This window comes from Geotrypetes seraphini, chromosome 7 (assembly GCF_902459505.1).
Source record: "Geotrypetes seraphini chromosome 7, aGeoSer1.1, whole genome shotgun sequence".
Lineage (NCBI taxonomy): Eukaryota > Metazoa > Chordata > Amphibia > Gymnophiona > Dermophiidae > Geotrypetes > Geotrypetes seraphini.
In genome coordinates, this window is record NC_047090.1 from 8,520,829 (window position 1) to 8,547,285 (window position 26,457).

Sequence of the window (26,457 nt, forward strand, 5' to 3'; positions counted from 1 at the left end):
ACTTGTTATTAGTTCACTGCATTGGCGGTTTCGTGATTTTTTGAGGACGTGGGTTGGAACTCTGTGGGCGTCCCAAACACAACCAGCTTCCTCAGAAGCAGTGCTGGTCAAACACGTCCTTGACCTGTATCCGTGACCTCACATCTAACTGGCGTTTTAAGATAGCTCTGAGGAAGACTCATGACAGAAAAAGCCCAACTTCCCACTCAGTCTGCCAAGTGATTGTCTCTAGTTGTGAGTCCCTGAGTCAGTCCCTCCCTAACAAATATTTACAGACCTAAATCACTCTGTATATGTTATTTTACCTGTAACCCGTTCTGAACTCATTGGGGAAGGCAGGATATAAAATGAATTAAATAAATAATTTGCTAAGCATATTTTTGACTTGGGTTGGTCACTATTAGAAATAGGATACTGGGTTTGATGGACCTTTGGTCTGTCCCAATATGTCAATTCTTATGTGAGCCAATCAAACCATTGTGACATCACTGCTCAGGTTGGCTCTTAGGCATTGGTGGAATGAGGCATTATGACATCACAATCTCAGCTCTGGAACGTTGCTACTCTTTGGGTCTCTGCCAGGTAGTTGGGACATGGGTTGGCCACTATTGGAAACAGGATACTGGGCTTGATGGACCTTCAGTCTGTCCCAGTATGGCAGTTCTTATGTTCTCATGTGAGCCAATTATAGGACAGTCAAGCCATTGTGACATCACTGATGAGGTTGGTTCTTAGGAATTGGTGGAATGAGGCATTATGATGTCACAATCTTAGCTCTGTTATGTTGCTACTCTTTGGGTCTCTGCCAGGTAGTTGGGACCTGGGTTGGCCATTGTTGGAAAGAGGATAGTGGGCTTGATGGACCTTCTTTGGTCTGTCCCAGTACGGCAACTCTTATGTTCCCATCTCTGCTGTCAGGTAGAGAGTGGGATCCCCTGCAGGATTTCTCTTTATTCAGGGTACTCTTTTGGGGGTTACTCCTTTGTACTCCATTCTCAATTTCACAATCTAATGGCTTCGTGTACTAAATGCCCAGTGTTCTCAGCGAGTCTTTTTATTAAACCACATTAGTAAATGACACCCACCGTTTGTACCTGGGGTAATAGAAGGTAGCGTGACTTGCCAAAGGTCCTGATGGCTGTGCGAACGGGCACAGCTGCACGGTGGGTAGGGTGGGGACACTAAGGGGTGGATTGCACTCGGGGAGCTCCTGACAAGGGGTGTGGTTGGGACCTTCAGGGTTTTAACCCGGGCTTCCATGATTGTCTGCCCACTTCTGCGGCTACTAGGCCATTCCTGCACTCCAAGAACAGTCAAAGCGTCAGAGAAGGACCTTGGCTGTCCAGCAGCAAGCCTGCAGGATTATGGTTGGAAGAGGACACCCCCTCCCCTTTCCTGTTGGCTATTCATTTGGACAGCGAAAGCCTCCTGCGCTGCTTGGAGCCAGTGATGGCTCATGGTAGCCGGTACAGCTCCTTCCACAGTTTAGGGCACATCCAAGGCTGGGGGAATTTCGGCAGCGATGTGGCTTTGAAAGAACAGTTCAGAATAGTAACATATGCAGTAACTAAAAGCAATGCTGATGTTTGAGTCCTAAAGCACGGGTGTCCAATGTCGGTCCTCGAGGGCCGCAGTCCAGTCGGGTTTTCAGGATTTCCCCAATGAATATACATGAGGTCTATTTGCATGCACTGCTTTCATTGTATGCTAATAGATCTCATGCATATTCATTGGGGAAATCCTGAAAACCCGACTGGATTGCGGCCCTCGAGGACCGACATTGGACACCCCTGTCTAAAGTATTCTCTGAATTGTAAGTGTTTATCAAAGGCTGCTTTCTTTCTGGCTCACAGATTCTGCATGGATGCCCCATCTGGAATTGGAAAAACACGGACCAGCCTTTCCTGCTAACTGAGTTTGTTGGTCCAGCGGTGGGATGTGCTTCAGGATGGTGGAGTGAGGTCTGCGTGAGACAGGTGCGCTCAAAAGCTTGAGAGATGCTGAAGTATCCAGATGGGGTTATGTCTGTCCCCTGTCCTACCAGTCGGCAAGCTCTTCTGTACAGACAAGGAGGAGGTAATGGGAAAAGTTCCTTGTGTGTGTTAAAAGGGTGGATCACTGTTTACTGATCACTTATTAAACCCTGACACTGCAAGTACCACCATCCAGACCTGCCGAGCACAGCAGAGGCGCTCAGGACCTTCCAAATATTTAGACACACTGGTGTCGTTGGTTTGTTTGTTTTTCAGAAGGGACGCCGGACGTGCCGATACTTTGCTTTCTGGCTGAGTCCAGACTCAGCATTGGTTTGAAACCCTCATCACGCTGCGTGAATTGAAGAAGTGCAAGTCTGTTCCTGCACCACCGGGGCAGAGCCAAGGTAATTTTGGCAAACTTTATAAAAAGGATGTGTGTCTGTCGGTGGATAACCGGAATCCATCAATATTACATGCTTCCCTCCCGATAATTTCATCCGCCCTCCCACCCTCTCCCGGGGTTGACTGTCAGTAGTTTAAACCTTGTGAACAGCCAGAAACATGACCAGTTGTCGGTTTTGCACTGTCTATTTCATAGAAATGGAAGGGAATATTCATTGATGCATATTCTTAAGTATTTTATAATTCGCTTCTATAAGCATGCTGGAACTTGCCAGTAACAGCAGATAGCCCTAAACCCTTACATTTTACCCCTCCCCCTTCTTGTCTATCCCAAATTGTAGCTCTTTCCCTTTTATCTCTGTCATGTTATTTTTAACATGTCTGTTTGGTTATTTTATTTTTATTTGCTTTTTATACTATTGGCGTTGGAAGCCACGTCGATATGATTGGATTTGCGGGATATCAAATAATAATAAACTTGAAACGTAACATTCACGCAGAGGAAATCGAAACCGGGGAAAAAGAGAAGAGATTGCGAGTGGGAAGGGAGAAGCAGCGGAAGAGGAGAAGGGGTGGGGAGCGGATAACAGTTTCTGGCAGCAAGACAGCCCTACATCGAATTAAATGCCCGACGATAGAGCCATGATTATATGGCATCCTTGAACTTTTCAAATGATAACTCTGCTTGGATGGAGAATTCCAATAGGAAGTTCAAGTTCAATTTATTGAATATACTGCAAATATAAAACCAGAAGGCAAATCTAAATGGTTTACAGTAAAACGTGTAAAATTAAAAAAACAACACAAAACCCCCCCAAATTAAATAGGGTAAGAACAGAAAGAAGAGTTTGCAAAATGAAAAGCACAATGCCTGCTGGTTTCTGATTTAGTGAGTTTAGGATTAGGGAGTATCAGACCAAAGTTGTTAATGGAACGAAGGAGACGCGTTGGAGAGTAAGGGATAGTGAGATTCCTGAGTGGAGTAGAATGGGTACAAGTGGATTGATTTTTCACTCCGTCAAAAATGTCAAAGACTAGGGGGACACTCGATGAAGTTACAGGGAAATACTTTTAAAACCAATAGGAGGAAATATTTTTTCACTTAGAGAATAGTTAAGCTCTGGAGCGCTTTGCCAGAGGTGGTGGTAAGAGTGGATAGCGTAGCTGGTTTTAAGAAAGGTTTGGACAAGTTCCTGGAGGAAAAGTCCATAGTCTGTTATTGAGAAAGACATGGGGGAAGCCACTGCTTGCCCTGGATCAGTAGCATGGAATGTTGCTACTCTTTGGGATTCTAGAATTTTGTTAGTCTTTGGGATTCCGGAATCTTGCTATTCCGTGGGATTCTGTATGGAATGTTGCTACTCTCTGGGGTTCTAGAATCTTGTTACTCTTTGGGATTCCGGAATCTTGCTATTCCTTGGGTTTCTGTATGGAATGTTGCTACTCTTTGGGATTCTAGAATCTTGTTACTCTTTGGGATTCCGGAATCTTGCTATTCCTTGGGTTTCTGTGTGGAATGTTGTTACTCTTTGGATTTTTGCCAGGTACTAGTGACCTGGATTGGCCACCGTGAGAACGGGCTACTGGGCTTGATGGACCATTGGTCTGACCCAGAAAGGCTATTCTTATGTTCTTAAGTGTGTTGATTGATGACGGTTTTATGTCAATAATTACACCTAGAAACCAAGTGGATGAAACTAGTGGCACAGGAGTGTGTATGAGATAGATAGGATTAACTAGAGCAGAAGTATTTTGGATTTATTTGGGTTGAGTGATACACAATTATTATGTCTGATTGGTTTAGTGGGTCAATAGAATAAACTAATTGAATATCATCGGTGTAAGTGTAAAGGGTGAATCTGATGGACTGAGATAGTGTCAATAGAGTGGCCAAAAAGAGATTAAAAAGTGTAGATGAGGGAGAAAGCCTTAGATGTTGTTTCTTGATGGTGAACTTGATAGCAGTGATGCTCAAAGTATGAAGAAGTTGAGGTGGGAAGACGGTCTTTCCAAATAAAGAGAAGCTAAAAGGATCAATAAAACCAAAATTTTATGATGTCTCTCCAGAAAGGCTTTTGTCTTGTTCATGGGCTCCTGTTGGACTTTTGTGCTGATTATTTCAAAGTATGAAACAAACCATTCGTAAACTGTTCCTGTTATTCCAATGTTGCGTAGACGACAAAGTAAGAGAGCGTGATCTGTGGTGCTGAATGCTGCTGTGAAATCCAGGGAGATAAGAAGAACAGATTTTCTTTGATCGAGAATGGTAAGTATGGGTGTGGACAGACCTATTAAGGAAAGTTCAGTAGAGTGGAATAACTCGTAAGTTTCATTCTCTTCTTGGTTGGGCTGAGAACTTTTCAGCGACCCCTCGTAAGGATATATGTGCATTGCGCATACCTGGCAGTATAGGAAGATACTGATTTAAAAAGTCATGGAAACTTTTTTTTAAACTTCCAATGTGCAAACAAACAATTTCAAAATACATAATAATACAAGAAAAGCACATTAAACTTATAGACATTAAAGAACAAATATTTTCCCCCACCCCCCACCAAATAATCAAATAGAAGATACCTATAAGAAACTACCCATATGTTCCCTGGATTAAACTCCAAAGCAAACCCCTCCCACCCTGGATGTTTATGCTGAAAGGTCAACAAAATAAAATAAATGATCATTTCTTACAATACTTAGCCAATGGTTCCCAAACATCCATAAAATTCTTGTACCGTCCCTGTTGTATGGCCATTGAACGTTCCATTTTAAATGTATAACACAGAGATTCCCACCAGAATGTATAATTCAACCTATCCCAGTTCTTCCAATTCTTCCTAATGAGTTGTATGGCAACCCCTGTCATTATAAAGAGCAGTTTATTATTCTCAGCTGAAATTTGACTTTTTGCTCTCATTAACTTACCAAACAGGATGGTATTGTACGTCAATGCCACTTGATCCCAGATAGATCTCCAGAATGTAAGCATCAAGGGACAATAGTACAGTAAACGATCCAACGTCCCAGCTTTGAGATGACAGTGCCAACACCTATTAGACTTTGAACTATCTAATTTCTGTAAACGCACTGGGAAAAGTCATGGAAACTCAGTAGATGGCTGTAATGTAAAAAAGTGAACGCATAGGCTACCAAAGTAAATGGGAAAATCACGTCGTAGAATTGTCCAATGTTGCACACATTTAAATAGAATAATGAGATTGGGGATCAACCCTGTGACGTTCCACCGCCGATTCCTGCCACAACTCAGTGCACATGCGCATTGAAAAGGATTCAAGATGGCCCCAGGGATTTTATTCCAAGATTACTTATGTAACGGTTAATTATTTTCCACACGTTCTTTTTTTTTTGTTTGAAATAATTTTTATTGAGCAGAAAATACTGAGCAACCACAACAATGCAATAGGGAACAGAAAGCATACAGGGCCAAGAAACAGGAAAACAAACGGGAAACCCCCAACCCAAAGGGAGGAGGTACAGACCCCACAATACCCCTGTGAGTACAAGCCCAAAAAACAGCGATAGCAGAAATCCCCAACAAGAACAGTAGAAACAGGCGAAGCTGGTTTCCACACGTTCTTTAAAAGAATAGTGTTTCTCTTTGTATATTCGTAGACGTTCACCACGGTTTTTGACCGAAAAGCAAACTTTATTGAGTTGCTGGAACAAGCACCTGTTTATAGGTGCCCAGTTATAGAAATGCCCCACAATGGAAAAATTATATTTTGTAAAGTGTTACACATTAAAAAAAAAAAAAAAAAAAAATCAAAACTAAGGAAATGGAGCCCTGTTATATGTCACCTTATAAGAAACAGTTTACTGTTGTTACTATGACAAAGCTACAGCGAGGAATCATGCCGCTGCTCTGACGTTTGTTTTTGCAAAGTCTGGATGTTTCAGAATTGTCTTGGAAATGCCAAAATCCTCAGGCTTGTTTGTTTTGCTTGTGTACACACCTCTGAGCAACCTTGCATTAAACTGGGCTGGTGGTTCAGTGACAGAACAGGTGACTGTGAGACTCAAAAAACGGCTTCTGTGTCACCTGCTTGACTGCTCTTCGCATCTTGAAGGTTCTAAGCCCTCTAGGTTCACTGTGAAGATGAAAAATGGGCCATTGGCCCCAAGACATGTTCCCGTTTGTGGCTGAGAGGGAAGGTTACAGCCTGGCCCTCCCTCTTCCATTCCCATAAGTGTAGTATGAAAAGAGCCTCAAGTAGACATGTGTCATGCCCGTAGAATCGACATAGGAATGTCAACGTCAACATGCTACAATGTCAGCTTGCCTTTAGTGTTTTTATTCCCAACCCACAATAAGTAGAATTAATTCTGATGGTTCAGTTTTAATGAGCTAGAAAATGAACAGGCAGCTGAGTCTGGAGGAAGTGGCTTTGTGTAAATGTGGGCCCTTGTGTCAGAAAGTTGAGGAGGCATTGGAGGCCTTCAAGTTGATTGTTGAATGGTACTAAAGAGCTCCATCTAAAGAGAGAATCCCGTGCAAGTCTCCATCAGCCGGGAAGGTTGTGCATAAGGCTTTTGAATTAAGCTTCTATGAGCAGTCCATGGTGTCTGAATTCAAGAAAGCCTGGGATAGTCACGTGGGATTTCTTAGAGAGAGGAAGAGATAATGGTTACTGTGGATGGGCAGACTGGAAGGGCCATTTGGCCTTTATCTGCTGGCATGTTTCTATAACTATAAAGCTCTATGACCTCACAATGCAGGTGTAAAAGTCTTAGCCAATAGGGAGAGGAGGAGATAGTGGACGCTGTGGATGGGCAGACTGGATGGGCCATTTGGCCTTTATCTGCCATCATGTTTCTATGGATCAATTACAGCTTTTATGGCCGCATAATCAAAGTGCAGCTAGAGATGAAGGAATGAGGGAAAAATAAGATAAGACCATTCGACACAGGTGTCATACAGCTGTGGCGCACTTTTAGACGTGGCCCCTTTGAGTTTCTAGTGAACATCAGGTGATGATTCTCTCTACGGTCAACCTCCTCTCTGTGGGGGCGCCACAAAGGACGAGAGGGTTCAAGCTGCCGTTGTTGTGCATGAATTGTTCAGTCAACTTACATTTCTGAGGTGTAATGAGTTCAGTTCTCAGTTTCCAAGAAGAGCAGTGCCAGTGCCAAGCAATGTTCACCCAGGGACCCCTTCCAGGTACTCTATCCACTGGATTTTGCCCCAAGGAAAAGTCGTGTGAACACAGCCAGTTGCCTGATCCTGGTCTCCTTAATACAAATCCGACTTTCTAGTCTAAACTGATCTTCCTGAAACTCATGACTTCTGTGATCTGCCAGAATGGGGTCAGCCTGTGCATATGGTCATCAAAAAGGGTGATCAATAGAGTTTAAGTTTCAAGTTCACCCCCCTCCCCCCTTTTATAAAACCGCAGAAGCATTTTTTTAGCGCAGGCCAGCGTGCTGAATGCTCTGAGATACTCCCGACGCTCGTAGAACTCTATTGATGACCGGGAAGGATTCCTGATTCATCTTACAACTACTATGAATTATTTCTATAGCGCTACCAGATGCACGCAGCGCTGTACAGAGTCGCAAAGAAGAAGGCAGACCCTGCTCCAAAGAGCTTACAATCTAATCAGACAAACAGGATGTCATGGATACAGTTAAGGGGAACGGTTAATCTGCTGGCTGGGTTGGAGGGCAGAGGAGTAGGGTTAAGGATTGAAGGCTATATCAAAAAGGTGGGTTTTCAGTCTGCTTTTAAACAAGGGAAGGGGCTTGACAGACAAACTTGGGTAATTTATTCCAGGCATAGGGGGCAGCTAGATGAAAGGAACGAAATCTGGACTTGGCAGTGGAGGAGAAGGGTAATGCTAGGAGTGACTTATCTGAGGAACAGAGTTCTCTGGGAGGTGGATAAGGAGAGAGGAGAGATATTGAGGGGCAGCAGAATGAACCCACTTGTAGGTCAGCAATAGGAGCTTGAACTGTATGCGATGGCGGATAGGGAGCCAGTGAAGTGACTTAAGGAGAGGGGTGACATGAGCGTAGCGAGGTTGGAAGAAGATGAGTCGCGCAGCAGAGTTTTGCACAGATTACAAGGGGGTCTTAGATCCACCCATGGCACTTGTTGATCCTGGAAAGGAACAGTCTTAATCTTACATAAGAACATAAGCAGTGCCTCCGCCGGGTCAGACCATAGGTCCATCCTGCCCAGCAGTCCGCTCCCGCGGCGGCCCAAACAGGTCACGACCTGTCTGAATCACCAGAAGGGGCCCCCTTGCCACCTTGGTTTCTCATTGAAGTCCTATCTTCCCATCGAAGTCCTAATCCTCCGGTCTTGCACATGCACGACCTGGTTGGCTTTCTATACTTATTACCTGGTTAGCTTTCTAAACTTGTGTTACATCCCAGCACCTCTCTCAGTATCCCACGATCCCTTTATCCCTCAGGAATCCGTCCAATCCCTGTTTGAATCCCTGTATCGTACTCTGCCTGATCACTTCCTCCGGTAGCGCATTCCAAGTGTCCTCTAAATGAGTCCAGCCTCACCTGCGTACATTCCAGTTTAGCAGAAACTTGTCCAACTTTGTCTTGAATCCCTGGAGGGTGTTTTCCCCTACAACAGCCTCTGGAAGAGCGTTCCAGTTTTCCACAACTCTCTGGGTGAAGAACTTCCTTACGTTCATACGGAATCTCTCCCCTTTCAACTTTAGAGAGTGTCCTCTCGTTCTCCCTACCTTGGAGAGGGTGAACAACCTGTCTTATCTACTTTGTCTTGAACCCCTGGAGGGTGTTTTCCCCTACAACAGCCTCTGGAAGAGCGTTCCAGTTTTCCACAACTCTCTGGGTGAAGAACTTCCTTACGTTTATACGGAATCTATCCCCTTTCAACTTTAGAGAGTGTTCTCTCGTTCTCTCTACCTTGGAGAAGGTGAACAACCTGTCTTATCTACTTTGTCTTGAACCCCTGGAGGGTGTTTTCCCCTACAACAGCCTCTGGAAGAGCATTCCAGTTTTCCACAACTCTCTGGGTGAAGAACTTCCTTACGTTCATACGGAATCTATCCCCTTTCAACTTTAGAGAGTGCCCTCTCGTTCTCCCTACCTTGGAGAGGGTGAACAATCTGTCTTTATGCTTCTTTCCTTGTGTGCCTCTGGTTAACCACTCTGTTCTTGTACAAGACTGTGTACGTTGATTATGAAAACCTCAAGGCAGCTTGTTGAAGAGGAAGTTCCGAAAAGAGTAACAATGAGCTACTTCATTCACTGTTTGCTATGGTGAACGTGACTTAGAAAGAGCCGAACCAACTCAGAAGGTCTGATCTAAGGATCCCAAGAGCTTGCTCTTCCATTACTACCCGTGCTGGCTGTATTGTACTTCGCACATGCTTTATTTATCAATGGTGGAGTTCTCAATTTAGGTTATCCGAGTCATATTTGAAAAGCAAACAGGGTGGAGTATTTTTGATCTGTGCATATTCCATATGGGGCAATTATGACTTTATTAAACAACAAATGGCCTATTTTTTTCTTGCTGCCCTTTCATGTCTGTGCACAGGTCTTGCTGCCCTTTCATATCTGCGCCGTCTCGGCATCTGTTCTGGTCTATAAATTGGAAAAGTGCCTGAAAAATGAGCTCCTGAAGTGACTGCCAGCTGGGTACTGAGCCGGGTAGTGTGAAGCGAGGGGGAAGGATCAACCGGGTTTTGCTTCTCCCCAATGTCAACTCACTGATGGGTGGAGGAAGCTGATGAAGGTAGATAGGGGAAGGGGGAGGAGGAAAGGGCTACATCTGACTCTGCCCTCAGCTTCTGAGATATTAAGAATTATAAAATATTTCTTTTAATTTCCCCCCCTCTTTTACTAAGCTGAGATAGAGGTTTCTAAACTCTACGAGTGTCCGAGCATTTAGCATTAAAAAAAACTCTACTGCAGCTTAGTAAAACCCAGCATTATTTCCAATTGGATAAAATCCATACTCAGTGCGTGGAAACAATAATAATAAATTATATGTACAGTAATTATACATCATAGCCATTTTTTTTTGTTTGTTTTTACCATTTATAAGCCACTTTAACCAAAGCGGTTTACATTGAGGTACTGAAGCATTTTTCCCTGTCTGTCCTGGAGGACTCACACTATCTAATATACCTGGGCAATGAGGGATTAAGTGACTTGCCCAGGGTCACAAGGAGTAGTGTGGGATTTGAACCCACACAAAAAAAAAAAAACGGTTACAGATAATCCAAAATACCGCTGTGAAACCCATTCACAATGGAAATAAATACGACCACGTAACTCCTTTTTTGATTGACTCGCATTGGCTCCCTATCAGCCATCGTATAACCTTTAAAATTTTGCTTTTAGCATTTAAAACATTATCCTCCAATGAACCGCCATTTATAAATCGCGTGCTTATTCCACACAACACATCACGCTCCCTCCGTTCTACAGCCCAAAGGCTGCTTGTTGTTCCTTCATTAAAAATCATTGGCACTAGACGTCATGATATATACTCGGTGATGGCTCCTCAGACCTGGACTACCCTACCGCAATATATAAGAGATGAAAATGACCTCAATCGATTTAAAAATAACTTTAAAACATTTCTTTTTAAAGACGCATTTAACCTTTAAATCTCAAATAATGCAGAAAACATCTCTGAAAACAAAAAGGTTCTTTCCATTTACGGTTTTTTCGTTAATCTAACTTAACATCAATTTTGTAACTTTACCCCCTTTTTCCTTCTGTATCCAAGTTTGTCAGTACGTTTGTTCGTCTTGCCCTTTTTAAATAGTATGTTAATTTCATGACCTACTTTTATATTTTGGTTGTAACTCGCTTAGTAAATTATGGATAAGCGATTTATCAAATACAAATAAACTTGAACTTGAACTCAAACCTCAGACTTTCCTCATAAGGTCATGCAAAGGGTGTTGGATGCAAAGTCTGTAGATACTATCGACTCACAGATTTTACATCAGTTTTCCGAGGGTGGACGTCGGACACACAAATCACCATCTTCCGTTTGTGGCACTACTTTATCTGTGAAACCTTATATGCGTTTGACGGGAAATCCATAATAAAGCGTGAACGTTCGCCCTCTTTCCACCCCCCACCCACTCTTACACACACATTTCTTGGGCAATTTCCAAAAGTGTCATGTCTCTTTTGTGCGTGGAAATACCTTTAATATAATATACAATTGAATTCTTCATCACAGTATCGTAATGAATCAGAAATGAGTACATTAGCCTCCTAGCACCGAGACCCAAATCACAACAGTCATTAGAACGATAGAAAATGTTGGCAGAAAAAAGACTGTTTTGAGCCATCCAGTTGGTGAGATTTTGTCACAGGTCTGACTTGTTTTGGCATCAACCCTCTCGCTCTGCCGTTGAGGCTTCTCCCAGGCGTCCACAACCCTCTCACATGTCTGTTCTGTTTCTCACTCTTCCCTTGTCCTTGAAATTCCCATAGAGCGTTGAAGTCCCTTTCAGCTCAACCGTGATTTTGACTTTGCGCTCACTCTTATCTTCCAACAAGGACGCCCTTATCTCCCGTTAGAGAATCTCTGCTTTGATTTCTTAAATTTCCACCCGATTCGCTGCCATTAGTTTCTGTAGGGATTGGCGCAGCCTCGCGATTACTTTCCTTGCTAGCAGCCATGTTCTCTGGTGATGGATCTTTTTACACTGTGTATCATTGCAAAAGCTTCTTCTATTTCACTTCATTTATCACTTCCTTATGATGTTTATTTCTTGGGATTTTACCTGCTGCATTTACAGGATTTGAGCTCGTTCTTCAGACATCAAGTCCACTAGCACCCCCAGATCTGGGGACGTGTGTATATTCTGTAATTTGGGCAAGTTCCTCTATTTCTAACTTTTTCTTTCTAGCTTGCTCATGGGCATCAGAGATCAAACTCCCTCTGCAGATTACCTGTCATATTTGCTGAGACACAGGCCAAGCAGAACTAGACATATTTACTGAGCCCTGATGCCGATAACAATGACGGCATGAATATTCCCCCTTTAAATTAAACAAAGTTCAACTGCAGTGCAACATATTACTTTAGACACATGCAAAGAGCCACTTGTGGGGTGGCTGGTTTTGCGGCATGAAACCCTGCAGAGGGAGAACTGGAAACAGAGGTTGGTTTTCCCAGGATCACTCAGTGCATCTGACTAGAGAATGACACGGGGACAAATTTGTCCCCGTTCCCGCAGGGACTCAAGTTCTCCTTCTCATCTCTGTGAGTTTTCTCGCTGTTCTTATCCCTGTCCCATTCCCGTAAGCTCTACCGTAACAGCACAAGCCTCGAACACTTATGATTTTAAAGTGTTTGAGGCTTGTGCAGATGAGGACGGAGCTTAGGCATAGGTGGAATGAGACATTATGACATCACAATCTGAGCTCTAGAATGTTGCTACTTAGGATTTTAAAGGGTTTGAGGCTTGTGCAGATGAGGACGGAGCTTAGGCATTGGTGGAATGAGGCATTATGACATCACAATCTGAGCTCTAGAATGTTGCTACTTAGGATTTTCAAGTGTTTGAGGCTTGTGCAGATGAGGAACGGGGCAGGAAAAGAACTCGCCTGGATAGGACGGGAAAATGAGTTTCTGGGGGGGGAATGGGGGAAAATTTGTCCCCATGTCATTCTCTAAATCTAACCCGATGCTGGCACTTCTATTCCTGAGAGCAGAAGCTGCCCGAAAAGGCTGAAAGTGGCCAGGCAAAAGTGCAAACTCGGTTTGTGTCATTGTAGAACAGAACTTAGCCCATTGTAAATGGCCCGTTGTGAGCTTTTGTGTTTTCATTTGTTCTGATGTGAACTAGATCCCTTTAATGTACTCTTGATGAGACATGGTAATTATTTTCCATTGCTTCTTTGGCCATTGAAGTTGGTTGTGCCCGCTCACCATGGCATGGGTTTTCAAAGAGCTCGGCTTCCGTGGCTAATTAAGTAGGTGGTTGCTAAGAGATGAGGAGAAGCATCTCGGTGAGACTTTGATGCGCTCCCTCTTATCTCCAGCATCCAGGTCCCAGACCAGCACCGGAGACCCAGTGCGATGGCTGCATCCGAGAACCCTTCCGTGAGCAGGTCCGGACAAGCCAGCAAGAGTCGAGGCCCGGTGGAGTCGGGGGCAAAGGCGCCCGAAGAACAGGACCCGGGACTGCTGGCTATGCTGGGCAAAGCACACGAGTTCTTTCAGCTCTGTGACATTGAGGACAAAGGCTTCATCACACGACGGGAAATGCAGGTAACCAAGCACTTCGGTTTTGCTTTGTGTTTTTTTTTCTGCACAGTGCCCAAAAGTTTGTGCGTTCTGATCTACTTAAGCCAGGGGTGTCCAATGTCGGTCCTCGAGGGCCGCAGTCCAGTCGGATTTTCAGGATTTCCCCAATGAATATACATGAGGTCTATTTGCATTAGAGAATGACACGGTGGCGGTTTACCCGCGGCCACCGCATTTTAGCCGCGGGTCACCCGCCGAAACGGGGAAGAAAACTAGCAGTCGCTGCGGCGACGGGGACAAGGCCATTCACCGCCCGCGGGGCGGTGAATGGTCTTGTCCCCCGCAGTGAGGCATGAAGGATCGCGCGGTCCCCGCAGCTCACACCCGCCCGCCCAATCGATTCCAGTGTCCAGCCAGCTCTCTCCCCTCTCCTCACCCCAGTCCGCAGATCCTCCTCCTCGGCGACCCGCACGCTACCAGAGAGCCGCGCACACCCGCCGCTGCTCAGCCTCGATCTTCTGCTCTGACGCAACCGGAAACAGGAAGTTGCAGCAGAGCAGAAGATCGAACACTGAGCAGCTGCGCGTGTGCGGCTCCCTGGGAAAGCGCGCAGGTTGCCGAAAAAGAAAACCCACAAACCAAGGTGAGGAGAAGGGAGAGAGCCGGCCAAACACCAGGATCGACCGGGCAGGCAGGTAGTGGCCGCGGGGACCGTGCGATCGCTAGTGTTCCCGGCTCAAATTGGAAGGAGGGAGTGAAAGGAAAAAGGCTTATATGGATGCAGCGGGGACGGGGACGGGGCGGTGAATGGGATGGCAGTGGCGGTGACGGGGCGGTGAAAGGGATGGCGGTGACGGTGACGGGGCGGTGAAGGGATCGGCGGTGACGGGGCGGTGCAGAGGATGGTGGGCCGGTGACGGGGCGGTGACGGGGACAGATTTTTTCCCCGTGTCATTCTCTAATTTGCATGCACTGCTTTCATGGTATGCTAATAGATCTCATGCATATTCATTGGGGAAATCCTGAAAACCCGACTGGATTGCGGCCCTCGAGGACCGGCATTGGACACCCCTGACTTAAGCGATCGAGGTGCTCATTCCTCATTTATATAAAGCGCAGAACGGGTTACAGACTAAACATACATAGTACACAGTTAACAGGTTACGATTTGACATAATTTCAGTGCAAGTTTATTATCCTAAACTAACTAAACTAAACTAAACCTTAGGTTTATATACCGCACCATCTCCATGGTTGTGGAGCTCGGCACGGTTTACAGGAGTTAACTTGACACATACTAGGGATTTAATACTAGACAATAATAGGGATTTAATAATAGACATAAGAACATAAGCATTGCCTCTGCCGTGTCAGACCAGGGGTCCATCGTGCCCGGCAGTCCGCGGCCCTCCAGGTCCATGACCTGAAAGTGTTCCCTACCTAGCCTAAAATGTCCATATCCTATTCGCTCAAAGTCCTGTGAGGTAAACCTCTATCTGTACCCTGTTATCCCCTTCGCTTCCAGGAAGCCATCCAGTCCCTCTATGAACCCCAGAATTGTACTCTGTCTTATCACCTCTCCGGGAAGCGCGTTCCAGGTGTCTACCACCCGCTGAGTGAAGAAGAACTTCCTTGCATTCGTTATGAATCTGTCTCCTCTCAGTTTTTCTGAATGACCTCTTGTTTTAGTTGTCCCTGCTAGTCTAAAGAATCTGTCCCTCTCCACCTTCTCTACGCCCTTCATGATTTTATAAGTCTGTATCATGTCCCCTCTCAGTCTCCGCTTTTCCAGGGTAAAGAGCCCCAGCCTGTCTAACCGTTCGGCATATGAGAGGTTCTCCATATACAGCTTATTGGTTACAATTTACCAGTTATCCTTGCAGTGCAAGTTTTCAGCTTGAATTTGCCATAGTTACAGACAAGATTTCACACGTGGCACCTACCGGTTTGGCGTGTCACTGTGGTAGGTGTAAGCATCTGTTTGCCATAATTAAGATTTGATTATAAAGGGGAGAAGGGTTATAGGGAAGGGTCAATCCAATGTGTTCAAAGTTGCCTTGTTGCCATATTCGTTCATTCAATTTTCTATACTGTTCTCCCAGGGAATCTCCGAACGGTTTACATGAATTTATTCAGGTACTCAAGCATTTTTCCCTGTCTATCTAATGTACCTGGGGCAATGGGGGGATTAATTGACATGCCCAGGTTTCACGAGGAGCAGCGTGGTGAAAGTGGTTTCTGTAGGAAAATTATCAAGTCAAATTTGTTAGATACATTGCAAATAGTATTAACAGTTTTGTATAAATATCGAAGATGCTTTGAAAAGAAAATGTGGTTTGTGATGAGTGCATTTTCCACACTGGCAGCAGCATTTCCTTCTGGGTTTCTTTCTTTTTGTTCCCCTCCTTCTCCCCCTCCCCCCCCACCCGCACTAGCGTTTTTTAATGCTGATCGTGGAGATAACAGCTCCGATGCTCAAAGAATTCCTTATGAGCGTTGGAACTGTTATTGCCTTGGCCGGCGCTAAAAACGCTAGTGCAGTTTTGTACAAGGGGGGAGGGGTACCGTATTTGCCGGCGTATAAGATGACTGGGCGTATAAGACGACCCCCCAACTTTTAGTTAAAATATAGAGTTTTGTTATATACTCGCCGTATAAAACTACCCCTTCTTCCGCACACCTTCTCTACCGCCCCGGGTGCAGCACAGCCGGCCAGGTCCCCTTACTTTTGTGGCACTTCCCCGACCGACCGACAACAGCCCCGGTCCGACAAACCTCCCTGCCCTTAACCGCGAATCTAAATTACCTTCTTACAGCTGCTGTAAGAAGGTAATTTAGATTCGCGGCTACAGGGCAGGGAGGATTGTCGGACCCGGGCTGTTATCGGTCGGTCGGGGAAGTGCCACAAAAGTAAGGGAACCTGGCCGGCTGTGCTGCAACCGGGGCGGGGCGGGGCGGCCGCCCCTCTCTCTTGGTACCGCGAGGCTACTCTCCTTCTCCTTATCTGCCCTGCCTGCAGCACAGAGCCGAACGGAAGTCTTCCTGACGTCAGCGCTGACGTCGGAGGGAGGGAGGGCTTTGTTTAAGCCCTCCCTCCCCTCCGACTTCAGCGCTGACGTCGGGAAGACTTCCGTTCGGCTCTGTGCTGCAAGCAGAGAAGGTAGGGAGAAGAAGAGCCGCGTACATCCAGAAGACTGAGCATCCAGCCCCGCAGGAGCCCCGCGACCCTCGGAGGCGTCCCCATGGGATCCCCGCGACCCTAGGGGGCGTCCCCACGGGATCCCCGCGACCCTAGGGGTGTCCCCGTGCAGCTCTCTAATGTAAAGTAAGGGCATGTAAACAGTACCCGGCGTATAAGACGACCCCCAACTTTGGGGAGGATTTTAAGGTACTGAAAAGTCGTCTTATACGCCGGCAAATACGGTAATTTTTTTTCTTTATTGCAATTTTTAAACAAGTAAATAATTTGTATAGAATATCAGACACCACCCAAAACACCTCTTTAAGAAGAAAAAAATACAAATGCTAATACAAGTTCTGTAGTAGATGATTCAATTTATAGAATAACACTGAGGGGGGGGGTCTTTTAATAAGGCACTAAATGCTAACGTGTCCATAAAATATAATGGATGCGTTAGCATTTAGCACGCTAAATCAGCTAACGGACCTTAGTAAAAGGACCCCTGAGTGGTTTTTTTTCGGAGCTATCTGTAGAATTTACCCTTCAGCCTTACAGTCACAGGATTTCTCTCCATATTCTCACTAAGCTAAGTATTTTTATCATGTTTTTGTAATGCTCTTATTCTACTTGGGCGATTTATGGTCACCAGTAATATGCGTTTTTTGAGCCCCAAATATCTTATGGAAGCAATGGAGGTTTTATGACCTACGATGGTGATTTTTTTCAGGGTCGAAGTTCCCTGTTTTCTCTGTATTTGTCACTGAGGCTCTTTCGCAATTGACACGAAGCAGGTGGAGGTTTTCTCTTTTTTACAGAGTTTGGGTGGTTTATTGATTTGGGTTGGATTATTGGGTTGGATTATTGGGTTGGGTTGATTTGGATTGATTATTGAGTTGGATTGATTTGGATTGATTATTGATTTGGATTATTTTTCTTTTTATTTCCCAGTAGAAGTTATTTTGCCAGGTTAGGTGGGGTATGATCTCAGGCTCTCAAATTTAGTACTAATGCTCACCATAAAACTTGCCTTGTGCCAACTGGAGATTCTTTCTAGATGTAAAAAAGTCATGGAAATATTAAAATGTAATATTAAAATGTAAATATTAAAATGTAATATTAAAATGTAAATATTAAAATGTAATATTAAAAAAAAAAAAAAAAAAGTATATCCATGGAGGGGCAAAATCAAAAAAAGTCTAAGTCCCCTTTTGGCCTAAGCCCCTAAATCCCGAAAGTAGCAGCAGGGAAATATCCATTCTCAAAAAAAAACCGTCCAAAATGAGGGGTTTTTTTTCAGAATGGCCGACCTCCACGTTGAGCAGTTTAATCTCCCAGAACACCACAATGTCTAACATTAAAACACATTCCCAGCCCAAAAAATCGCCCAAGTCCCAAACGCCCAAAACAAGACCTTATAGGCGAAGGAGGGGCCAGAACTTACACCTGTTTTGACTTGGGGCTCCTTTGACGAAGCCGCGTTAGCGGTTTAACGTGCTTAGTAGCGTGCGCTGAACTGCCGGCTGCGCTAGACGCTAACGCCAGCATTGAGCTGGCGTTAGTTCTAGCCACGTAGCGCGGGTTTAGCTTGTGCTAAAAAGCTGCGTGTGCTAAAACCGCTGACGCGGCTTCGTAAAAGGAGCCCTTGGTCTAAGTTAAAACGTATAAGTTCCGACTGGGCAACCTCGTTAAATTTTTGGTTCTACTTGCTGTACGCATAAGTCTAGGTCGACCCACCTCCTGCCCCCCTCCTCCACAAAAGCTTCTTTTCGCTCTAGGCGTTCAGAGGCAGGGGAAAGGCCTAAGGTGGTTTTAGATACGTCTCAAACCAGCTTTGATTATCGGTACTTGGACGATCTGTCTTTTTGATCGTCCAAGTACCGATTTAGGCCACTTTTTGGATTATGGGTCCCATCGTAGAATTGTTCAATTTATCAATTCTTTTGGGCCTATCCTGTGGCATCCAAAATGAGGTGACTCTATATTATTATAATCACAGCTATAATCTATTGATAATAATATTGCTTTCCTTATATTATTTTTAAATATTATTGTGAAGTGCTCAGACCAAGTAACCCAAAATATAGTGAAGTCACTACAATGAGTAACATAGTAACATAGTAACATAGTAGATGACGGCAGATAAAGACCCGAATGGTCCATCCAGTCTGCCCAACCTGATTCAATTTAAAAATTTTTTTTTTTTTTTCTTCTTCTTAGCTATTTCTGGGCGAGAATCCAAAGCTTTACCCGGTACTGTGCTTGGGTTCCAACTGCCGAAATCTCTGTTAAGACTTACTCCAGCCCATCTACACCCTCCCAGCCATTGAAGCCCTCCCCTGCCCATCCTCCTCCAAACGGCCATACACAGACACAGGTTAACAAGGGGACCACCATCGCCTTCACCTGTCCCCTGCCCTCCCTAGATGTCCAAAAACATTTTCAGATCAACTTGATGTACTTATCTGAATAGGGGGGTAGTTGTTTTTCGTTAATTCTCATTGATGACTTTGAACTAATAAAATTCATGTGCTCCGTTAAAATCGTTCTTCCAATCCCGTCCCCCCGACTCGAGTTTCACCTCTTCATCAGGGAGGGACACTAAGGGAAAATCAAACCAAGTTCAAAGTTCACAGTTCAAACTGCTTGAAACATATTGTAATAAATCAAATTAGCCCTAAAGGTTCTGAGTACCATTTGCTGAGTGCCATTGTACTAAGTTAATCTTAAAGCTCTTAAAATTCTTATATTACCTGGTAATGGCTCACTGAGACCAGACTCCTTCAAAGCTAACGGGCCAACTGAATCTATCTGCTCAGCTTGTAAGTTTTTAAATGGAACTAACCGGAAGAGGCTCCCAAACTGACAGCCGGAAGTCAATACTAAATTCAATTAAAATCACTAAAAGGGAAGTCATACTATTAAACCACTAGCCAGTCTATGTCTAAATTTAAACCCTTTGGCACCAGGGTCTGCCAATTATATATGAAGCGTTGCTCAAGTTGATCTGAAAATGTTTTTGGACATCTAGGGAGGGCAGGGGACAGGTGAAGGCGATGATGGTCCCCTTGTTAACCTCATTGTAGTGACTTCACTATATTTTGGGTTACTTGGTCTGAGCACTTCACAATAATATTTAAAAATAATATAAGGAAAGCAATATTATTATCAATAGATTATAGCTGTGATTATAATAATATAGAGTAATTCTTGTCACAGAACACTAAGCTTTATCTCCCTATTTAGTAAGAAATCCAAAATGAGGTGACATATTTCTGCCTCTTTCTGCCACGTCTTCTTGAACTCGGACTGCATGTCTTGGCACTTGAAGACCTTCTCTCTCTCAACCCAGTTCATAGAGCTGACACCTCTACGATGAATCCAGTTCTGGTGTTTTTCTCTTTTCGTATTATGTCTGCTTTCCTTGCCTCCAGCTTGTAATTAGTTGGAATTGGGATGTCCTCCTAGGTTATCTCTTGGGATCCCAGAATTTCTTGCGTTTACAAAGTTTGCAGTGTGTGAGATGCTCCAGTTTACTAAACCTTTTCTGTAAAGATGTTTCCTGCCATCAGAACTTTGCAGGCAACGTTGTGTCAAGTAAAAGTTTCCAGCTGGGTTTTGTGTTTGTTTTATTTTAGGGGGGTAGTTTATTTTACAGAATCTATAGATGTCTGTTGTATCATCAGTGGACCATGTGAGAGCTATTCCACACCCTTTTTCATTTTGGTTTGCGCTTCTGTGAACTTTTTCTGGTTGCACTACATGTTTTTGGAGACGCTGCAAGCAGAACTGCACACAATACGCAAGGTGCGGTCGCTCCGTGAATTGATACACTGGCTTTATTTTATTTATTTAGTTTTGCTTTTTTGATCGTCATGCTATTGTCAGAGTGCTAACTCCTAATGTGGAACTTAGCTTTATGCACTTATAATGAGTTTTGTTCGTGGGGATGGGGATGGGGGGAACTAGGGGTAGGGGATTCTATTGTGCATATATATAAGAGATCTGTTACGTTTTGCTGGATTTGTTTGATTACACTTTGAAAATTAATAAATACATTTCTTTTTTTTTATATTCTTTATTCATTTTCAAATCTTGCAACAAGTGTACAATATTCAATCAATTAATTTGTACAAAATCACTTGACATTCTTAACAGTATTATTATTAAATGCATATAAAAGAGACCCCACCCACACCCAGCCCATTCATCAGGAACAAACCCATTAAAATACAAGACCTATCTCCCCCATCCCATACTAAAAATATTCCTATGTAATAAAAAGGTGTCCAAGGTGTCTAATCATTAGAATATGTAATCAATGGCCCCCCCAATCTTTTTAAAACTATTGAAATTACCTTGCTGTATAGCAAGCATTCTCTCCATTTTATAAATATGACACACTGAATTCCACCAAAAGGTATAATTAAGTTTAGTATAATCCTTCCAATTTCCAGTAATATGTTGAATGGCAACCCCTGTCAGTATAAGCAAAAGCTTATTGTTATTTGTTGAAATTTGACTCTTGAATCTCATAGATGTACCAAATAAAATAGTATCATATGAAAGGGCAACATGATTTTCGAACATTGAATTAATTTGGGGCCAAATTAACTTCCAAAAGGCATTGACAAAGGGACAGAAAAAAAGTAAATGATCTAGAGTCCCAGCACCTAAATTACAATGCCAGCATCTATTAGACCTAGAGCTGTCCAACTTTTGTAAGCGAACTGGGCTCCAAAAAGCTCTATGTAACAAAAAGAACCAAATTTGTCTCATCGATGCTGACCCTGTAATTTTTAATCTCCAAGACCAAAGTCGTGGCCATTGAGAAGCAAAAATTTGGTGCTTGACCTCAATGCTCCAAATATCCCTAAGACCAGTTTTTTGTTTTTTTATTCAAATATCCATACAACAATTTATACCACTGTGCGGCTTGGTGTCCCAAAAAATCCGCCTGAAAGCATAAGAATTCCAAACTATACTGAGTATTAAGATCTTTCCTTTCAGGGAACCCTTCCTGAATAGCTTGCTTCAACTGCATCCACTTAAAATGTTGTGATTTACTTAATCCAAATTTATGTTGCAGCTGTGAAAAACTAAGCAATGAACCATTTGAAACAACATCATTTAATGTCCGTATACCTGCAATAATCCAATGTTTCCAGACGATTTGAAAACCGCCAATTTTAATCTTGGAGCTAAGCCAAATGGATTGATTTAATGATTTTGAAATTGGATCTGCTGATAAATTACTAACATATTTTAAAGTTCTCCATGTATCAAACAATATTCTATTATCTTTATATTTCCTAGGTAATCTTATACTGATAAGATGAGACAAATGCAAAGGAAACAGGAGTCACCATTCTAAATATAGCCAATCCGGTACATTCTCCATGAGCTCTGGGAGGATCCAATACATACCCTGTCTTAAAATATAGGCTTGATGATACCTATAAAAATTTGGAAAATTTACCCCTCATTAATAAATACATTTCAACATATATACTTAGAATTAGAAGGTGTGGTGCAGTGGTTGGAGCTACAGGCTCAGCACCCTGAGGTTGTGGGTTCAAATCCCATGCTGCTCCTTGTGGCCCTAGGCAAGCCACTTAGGCCCTCTTTTACCAAAGTGCGCTAAGCGTTTTAGCGTGCTTTTAACGTGTGCTAAATCAACGCGTGCGCTTAGCACTAATGCATCCATAGGATAACATGCCTGCGTTAGCGTTTAGCGCGTGATTACTGTACGCAAATATTTATCACACCTTAGTAAAAGAGGGGGTTTAATCCCCCCATTGCCCCAGGTGCATTAGACAGATTGTGAGCCCACCGGGACTGACAGGGAAAAATGTAAATCACTTAATAGAAGATATATAGGGGGTATATCAAATCCCCCTTCCTTTCCCTATTTTTCATTTCTATTTATTAAAATTTGATATCCCTTCGAAGCTTACAATAGTTCTTAGGGCTAAAAAGAAAGGAACTCCATAAAATGCAGGAAAGAATATTTGATTATGCAAGACAAGCGAGGAAGACAGGGGAAAGAAACCTACATAATGTCAAGAAAAATATCTTATTAATGTGTACGATTGTTTTGAGGAATGTCAGAACCAAAAGCCAAAGGCTCCTTCTACAAAGGTGTGCACACGCGCTACCCGAAAAACTACCACCTGCTCAAGAGGAGGCGGTAGCGGCTAGCGTGGCATTGATTTTATTTTCAATTCTTTTTAGTTTATGATATATTTTTTTATTCTCACTTATTATTTTACCACTTATTTTGTTTTATTTTATCATTTAAATTTCATTTAAATTTCCCCAGAATTCTATTGCTTCAACGGTTCTCCCTCTGCATCTATTCTTATCTCCCCTCTTTTTTCAACCTTTCAAAGTCCTTTAGATCATTGTAATCTTATTAGAATGTTTATTTTCTTATTTTTCTCATCTATTCTCTATTTTATTTCTTCATTACTCTACTAATTGTCAATTTTCCAGGTACTTTAGTTAGATTGTGAGCCTTCGGGACAGTAAGGGAATTTCTAAGTACCTATTTTACTTATAATTTTAATGTAATGTAATGTAATGTAATTTATTTCTTATATACCGCTAAACTCCGTTAGGATTCTAAGCGGTTTACAGAAAATAGACAATAGTATGCATTAAAATTATAAGTAATATAGGTTTACAGAGAAAATATACATTAAAGGATACAATAAAAATAAGATAAATAAATAAAGATGCACCCTATTGTCTATTTTTCTGTAAACCGCTTAGAATCCTAATGGAGTTTAGCGGTATATAAGAAATAAATTACATTACATTTTAGTGTGCGCTATTCCACATGTTAAGGCCGTAACGCACCTTTGTAAAAGGAGCCCTAAGTGAAAAAAAGAAATGTTTTTAAAAGGATCTTAATAGCTTTAAAACTGATATTGAAAGTTTTCTTAGGTTTTCAATCTTAATTCCCAAGCATAACTTGTAGAGAAAGTAAAATTAGACATCTCAATTCCTAGGATTGCGTCTGTAACCCCTAGGGAAATGCTTTAAAGATATTTACTAGAAATACTGGACATAGGAAGGGACAGTAGGGTGGGCTACAGCCCTTTTCTGCCGTCATCTTCTATGTTTCTATCTATGTTTCTATGACATTTCGGAGGAAATGTTGCCTCCATTTTCTTCCGTATGTTACCTTCCTGGAAAAAGTCAAGTTCAAAAATCTTCATGAAATGTATCTGAAATGCTGGAAATATCTGATCAAGAGGCAGCTGGATCGTATCAGTAGCTCTTTCAATTGATAAAACAAATGTTTCCTGACTTAGTACGAGAGACGCAGCGACGTCGTTGAGAATTTCTGTTATTGAAGCCTGGGGTTACATCCTTGGGTTCCACGTTTTACTTGCGGTGCTCTTGTAAATGTATTTGTCTATATAAAGCTGTTAAATATGTCTTTTATGAACCAAACCAGTTGACAACCTTTTTGTCCCTAACCCGTTTGGAAAAAGAACAACCCTGAGCCCTGTTTTGATGGAATACCGTATTTTCACGCATATAACGCATGCATTATACGTGGTTTTTACAATAACCTTGCACGTTATACGTGTGAGCGCGTTGTACAAAATTTTTTTTACATAGTTTCCCCCCCCCCCCGACGCCCGATTCATCACCCGGAAGGAGCGCTCGCACTCCCACCCCGAAGGACCGCTCGCACCCCCACCCAAAGGACCGCTCGCACCCCCACAGCCTCCCCCCCTCCCCCATGGAGAAGCTGTCTACCTTGTTTCCGGATGCCAGCCCAGCTGCTTCCTCTGCCGGCGGTCCTGCCCCTTCTCAGAGCCCTGTGCTGCTTCCTCTTCAGGTGGTCCCGCCCTTTCTCTGACGTCAGAGAAAGGGCGGGACCACCGGAAGAGGAAGCAGCGCAGCAGGGCTCAGAGAAGGGGCGGGACCGCCGGCAGAGGAAACAGCTGGGCTCGCTGGCATCCGGAAACAAGGTAGACAGCTTCTCCATGGGGGAGGGGGGGGAGGCTGTGGGGGTGCGAGCGGTCCTTCGTGGTGGGAGTGCGAGCGGTCCTTCAGGGTGGGGGTGCGGGTGCATGCGAGCGGTCCTTCGGGGTGGGGGTGCGAGCGGTCCTGCGGGGGGGGGGGGGTGAATCGGACATCGGGGGGGGCATCAGGCTTTCAGGGTAGGGACAGGACTTCAAGGGGGAAAGGAGAGTCGGGGCGGGCAAAAAGAGAGTCGGGGTCTCCAGAGGAGAGTCGGGGCGGGCGAAAGGAGAGTCGGGCAGCATGCACGGTATACGGGTGTGCGCGGTATATAAAAATTTCTGTACATAAATTTGTGTTTTCCGCGCGCTATACCCGTGTGCGCGTTTTACACGGGTGCGCGTTATCTACGTGAAAATACGGTATACGCCTAACTCAACGCTTTGACCAGCCTTAATCTTAATGGAATTTTCTTTTGTTTTTCTCGCTTGATTATAACATTTGGATTCAATTTGAGGACTTGAGCATAATTAGTCAAATTTACTTCTGTTTTCTTGATATTGTTTTATATGATGGATTTGATATGTCTAATTTTGCTTTCTCTACAAGTTATGCTTGGGAATTAAGATTGAAAATCTAAGAAAACTTTAAATTAAAAAAATATATATATTTAATTGTTCCAAAGACGAGGTGCTAAATAGAAAAAAAGCAATTATAAATTTACCCCCACCTGGACTTGGCATCTTGTCTTTCGTGCGCTTCAGAGATGTTTTATCATTTCAGAGACTTCATGGCGAATTACCCCTTAGCCTGGAAGAGCTGGAGAAGGTCTTCGATACCTTGGATGCCGATGGAAATGGGTCCCTTTCGCTGGAGGAGTTCACCACAGGATTCAGTGAGTGCCTGGATGTCGTACAGTACGCTCTCAACGCGTTTTCCGCCGTTTAGAAGCGCGGGCCCTGACTTTTGTGTGTGTTTGTTATTTTGCCACAGGTTCCGTGTTGCGCAATGGGCCTAGTTACTAATGACACAAGTTGACGTGAGTCAAAGTGGTTTGGCGTGTTAGAAAGTCTAGCTATTGGAGGCCGTAAGAAAGAAAGCTACCTTCTGAGTCTCCCGTGCAATATAACTGAGATTAATATTTCTCCACAGAAGAACGAGACTGTTTAAAGATGAGCCCATCAATGCCTAGTGCCATGACAACATATAACTGTCATGGCAGACCTTTCATAAACTTATATTTCCTGCTCTATTCCAATAAATCATTGGTGTGGTGGCCGTGTTAGTCCACTTTCCAAGGTAAAATATAGAAATAGAACAAAGGAAATAAGGTAATACCTTTTGTATTGGACTAACTTTAGATCAGAAATAAACAAATGCTGATAAATATCAGTATAACTCGTATATAAGGAAAACATGAAAGCATTTCTGGGATAGTTTCACAGGAAGAGGGAGGGGTAGGAGCAGGAGACAGAGAGGTACCAAAGCAGTTTTAAATGTCTTTGTAGAAGGAAAAAAAAAAATCCCAGATCTTTGTGAAGTCCTGTCATCATTCAGTGCAAAAAGTGCAAAGAGGGATGTTACGTTGGTGAAACAGGCCAGATGCTAAAGACCAGAATTAACTCACACAGGTATCATATTAAAAATTGCAATACCTCTGTCGGACAACGCTTTGGAAAAACTGACCACTGCACCGA

The 26,457-nt window shown here is 43.4% G+C and overlaps 1 protein-coding gene across 1 annotated transcript in view; it reads left to right on the forward strand.

Annotated features, from left to right (window-relative positions):
• CRACR2A (calcium release activated channel regulator 2A) overlaps nucleotides 1-26,457 on the forward strand; it is a 76,366-nt gene that overhangs the window by 2,492 nt on the left and 47,417 nt on the right. Inside the window, exons 2-5 of the mRNA XM_033950985.1 lie at nucleotides 1,854-2,076; nucleotides 2,250-2,380; nucleotides 13,398-13,626; nucleotides 25,544-25,655. Of these exons, the coding sequence (XP_033806876.1) occupies nucleotides 13,435-13,626; nucleotides 25,544-25,655 (304 nt within the window). The 5' untranslated portion in view covers nucleotides 1,854-2,076; nucleotides 2,250-2,380; nucleotides 13,398-13,434. The remainder of the gene's footprint in view (nucleotides 1-1,853; nucleotides 2,077-2,249; nucleotides 2,381-13,397; nucleotides 13,627-25,543; nucleotides 25,656-26,457) is intronic.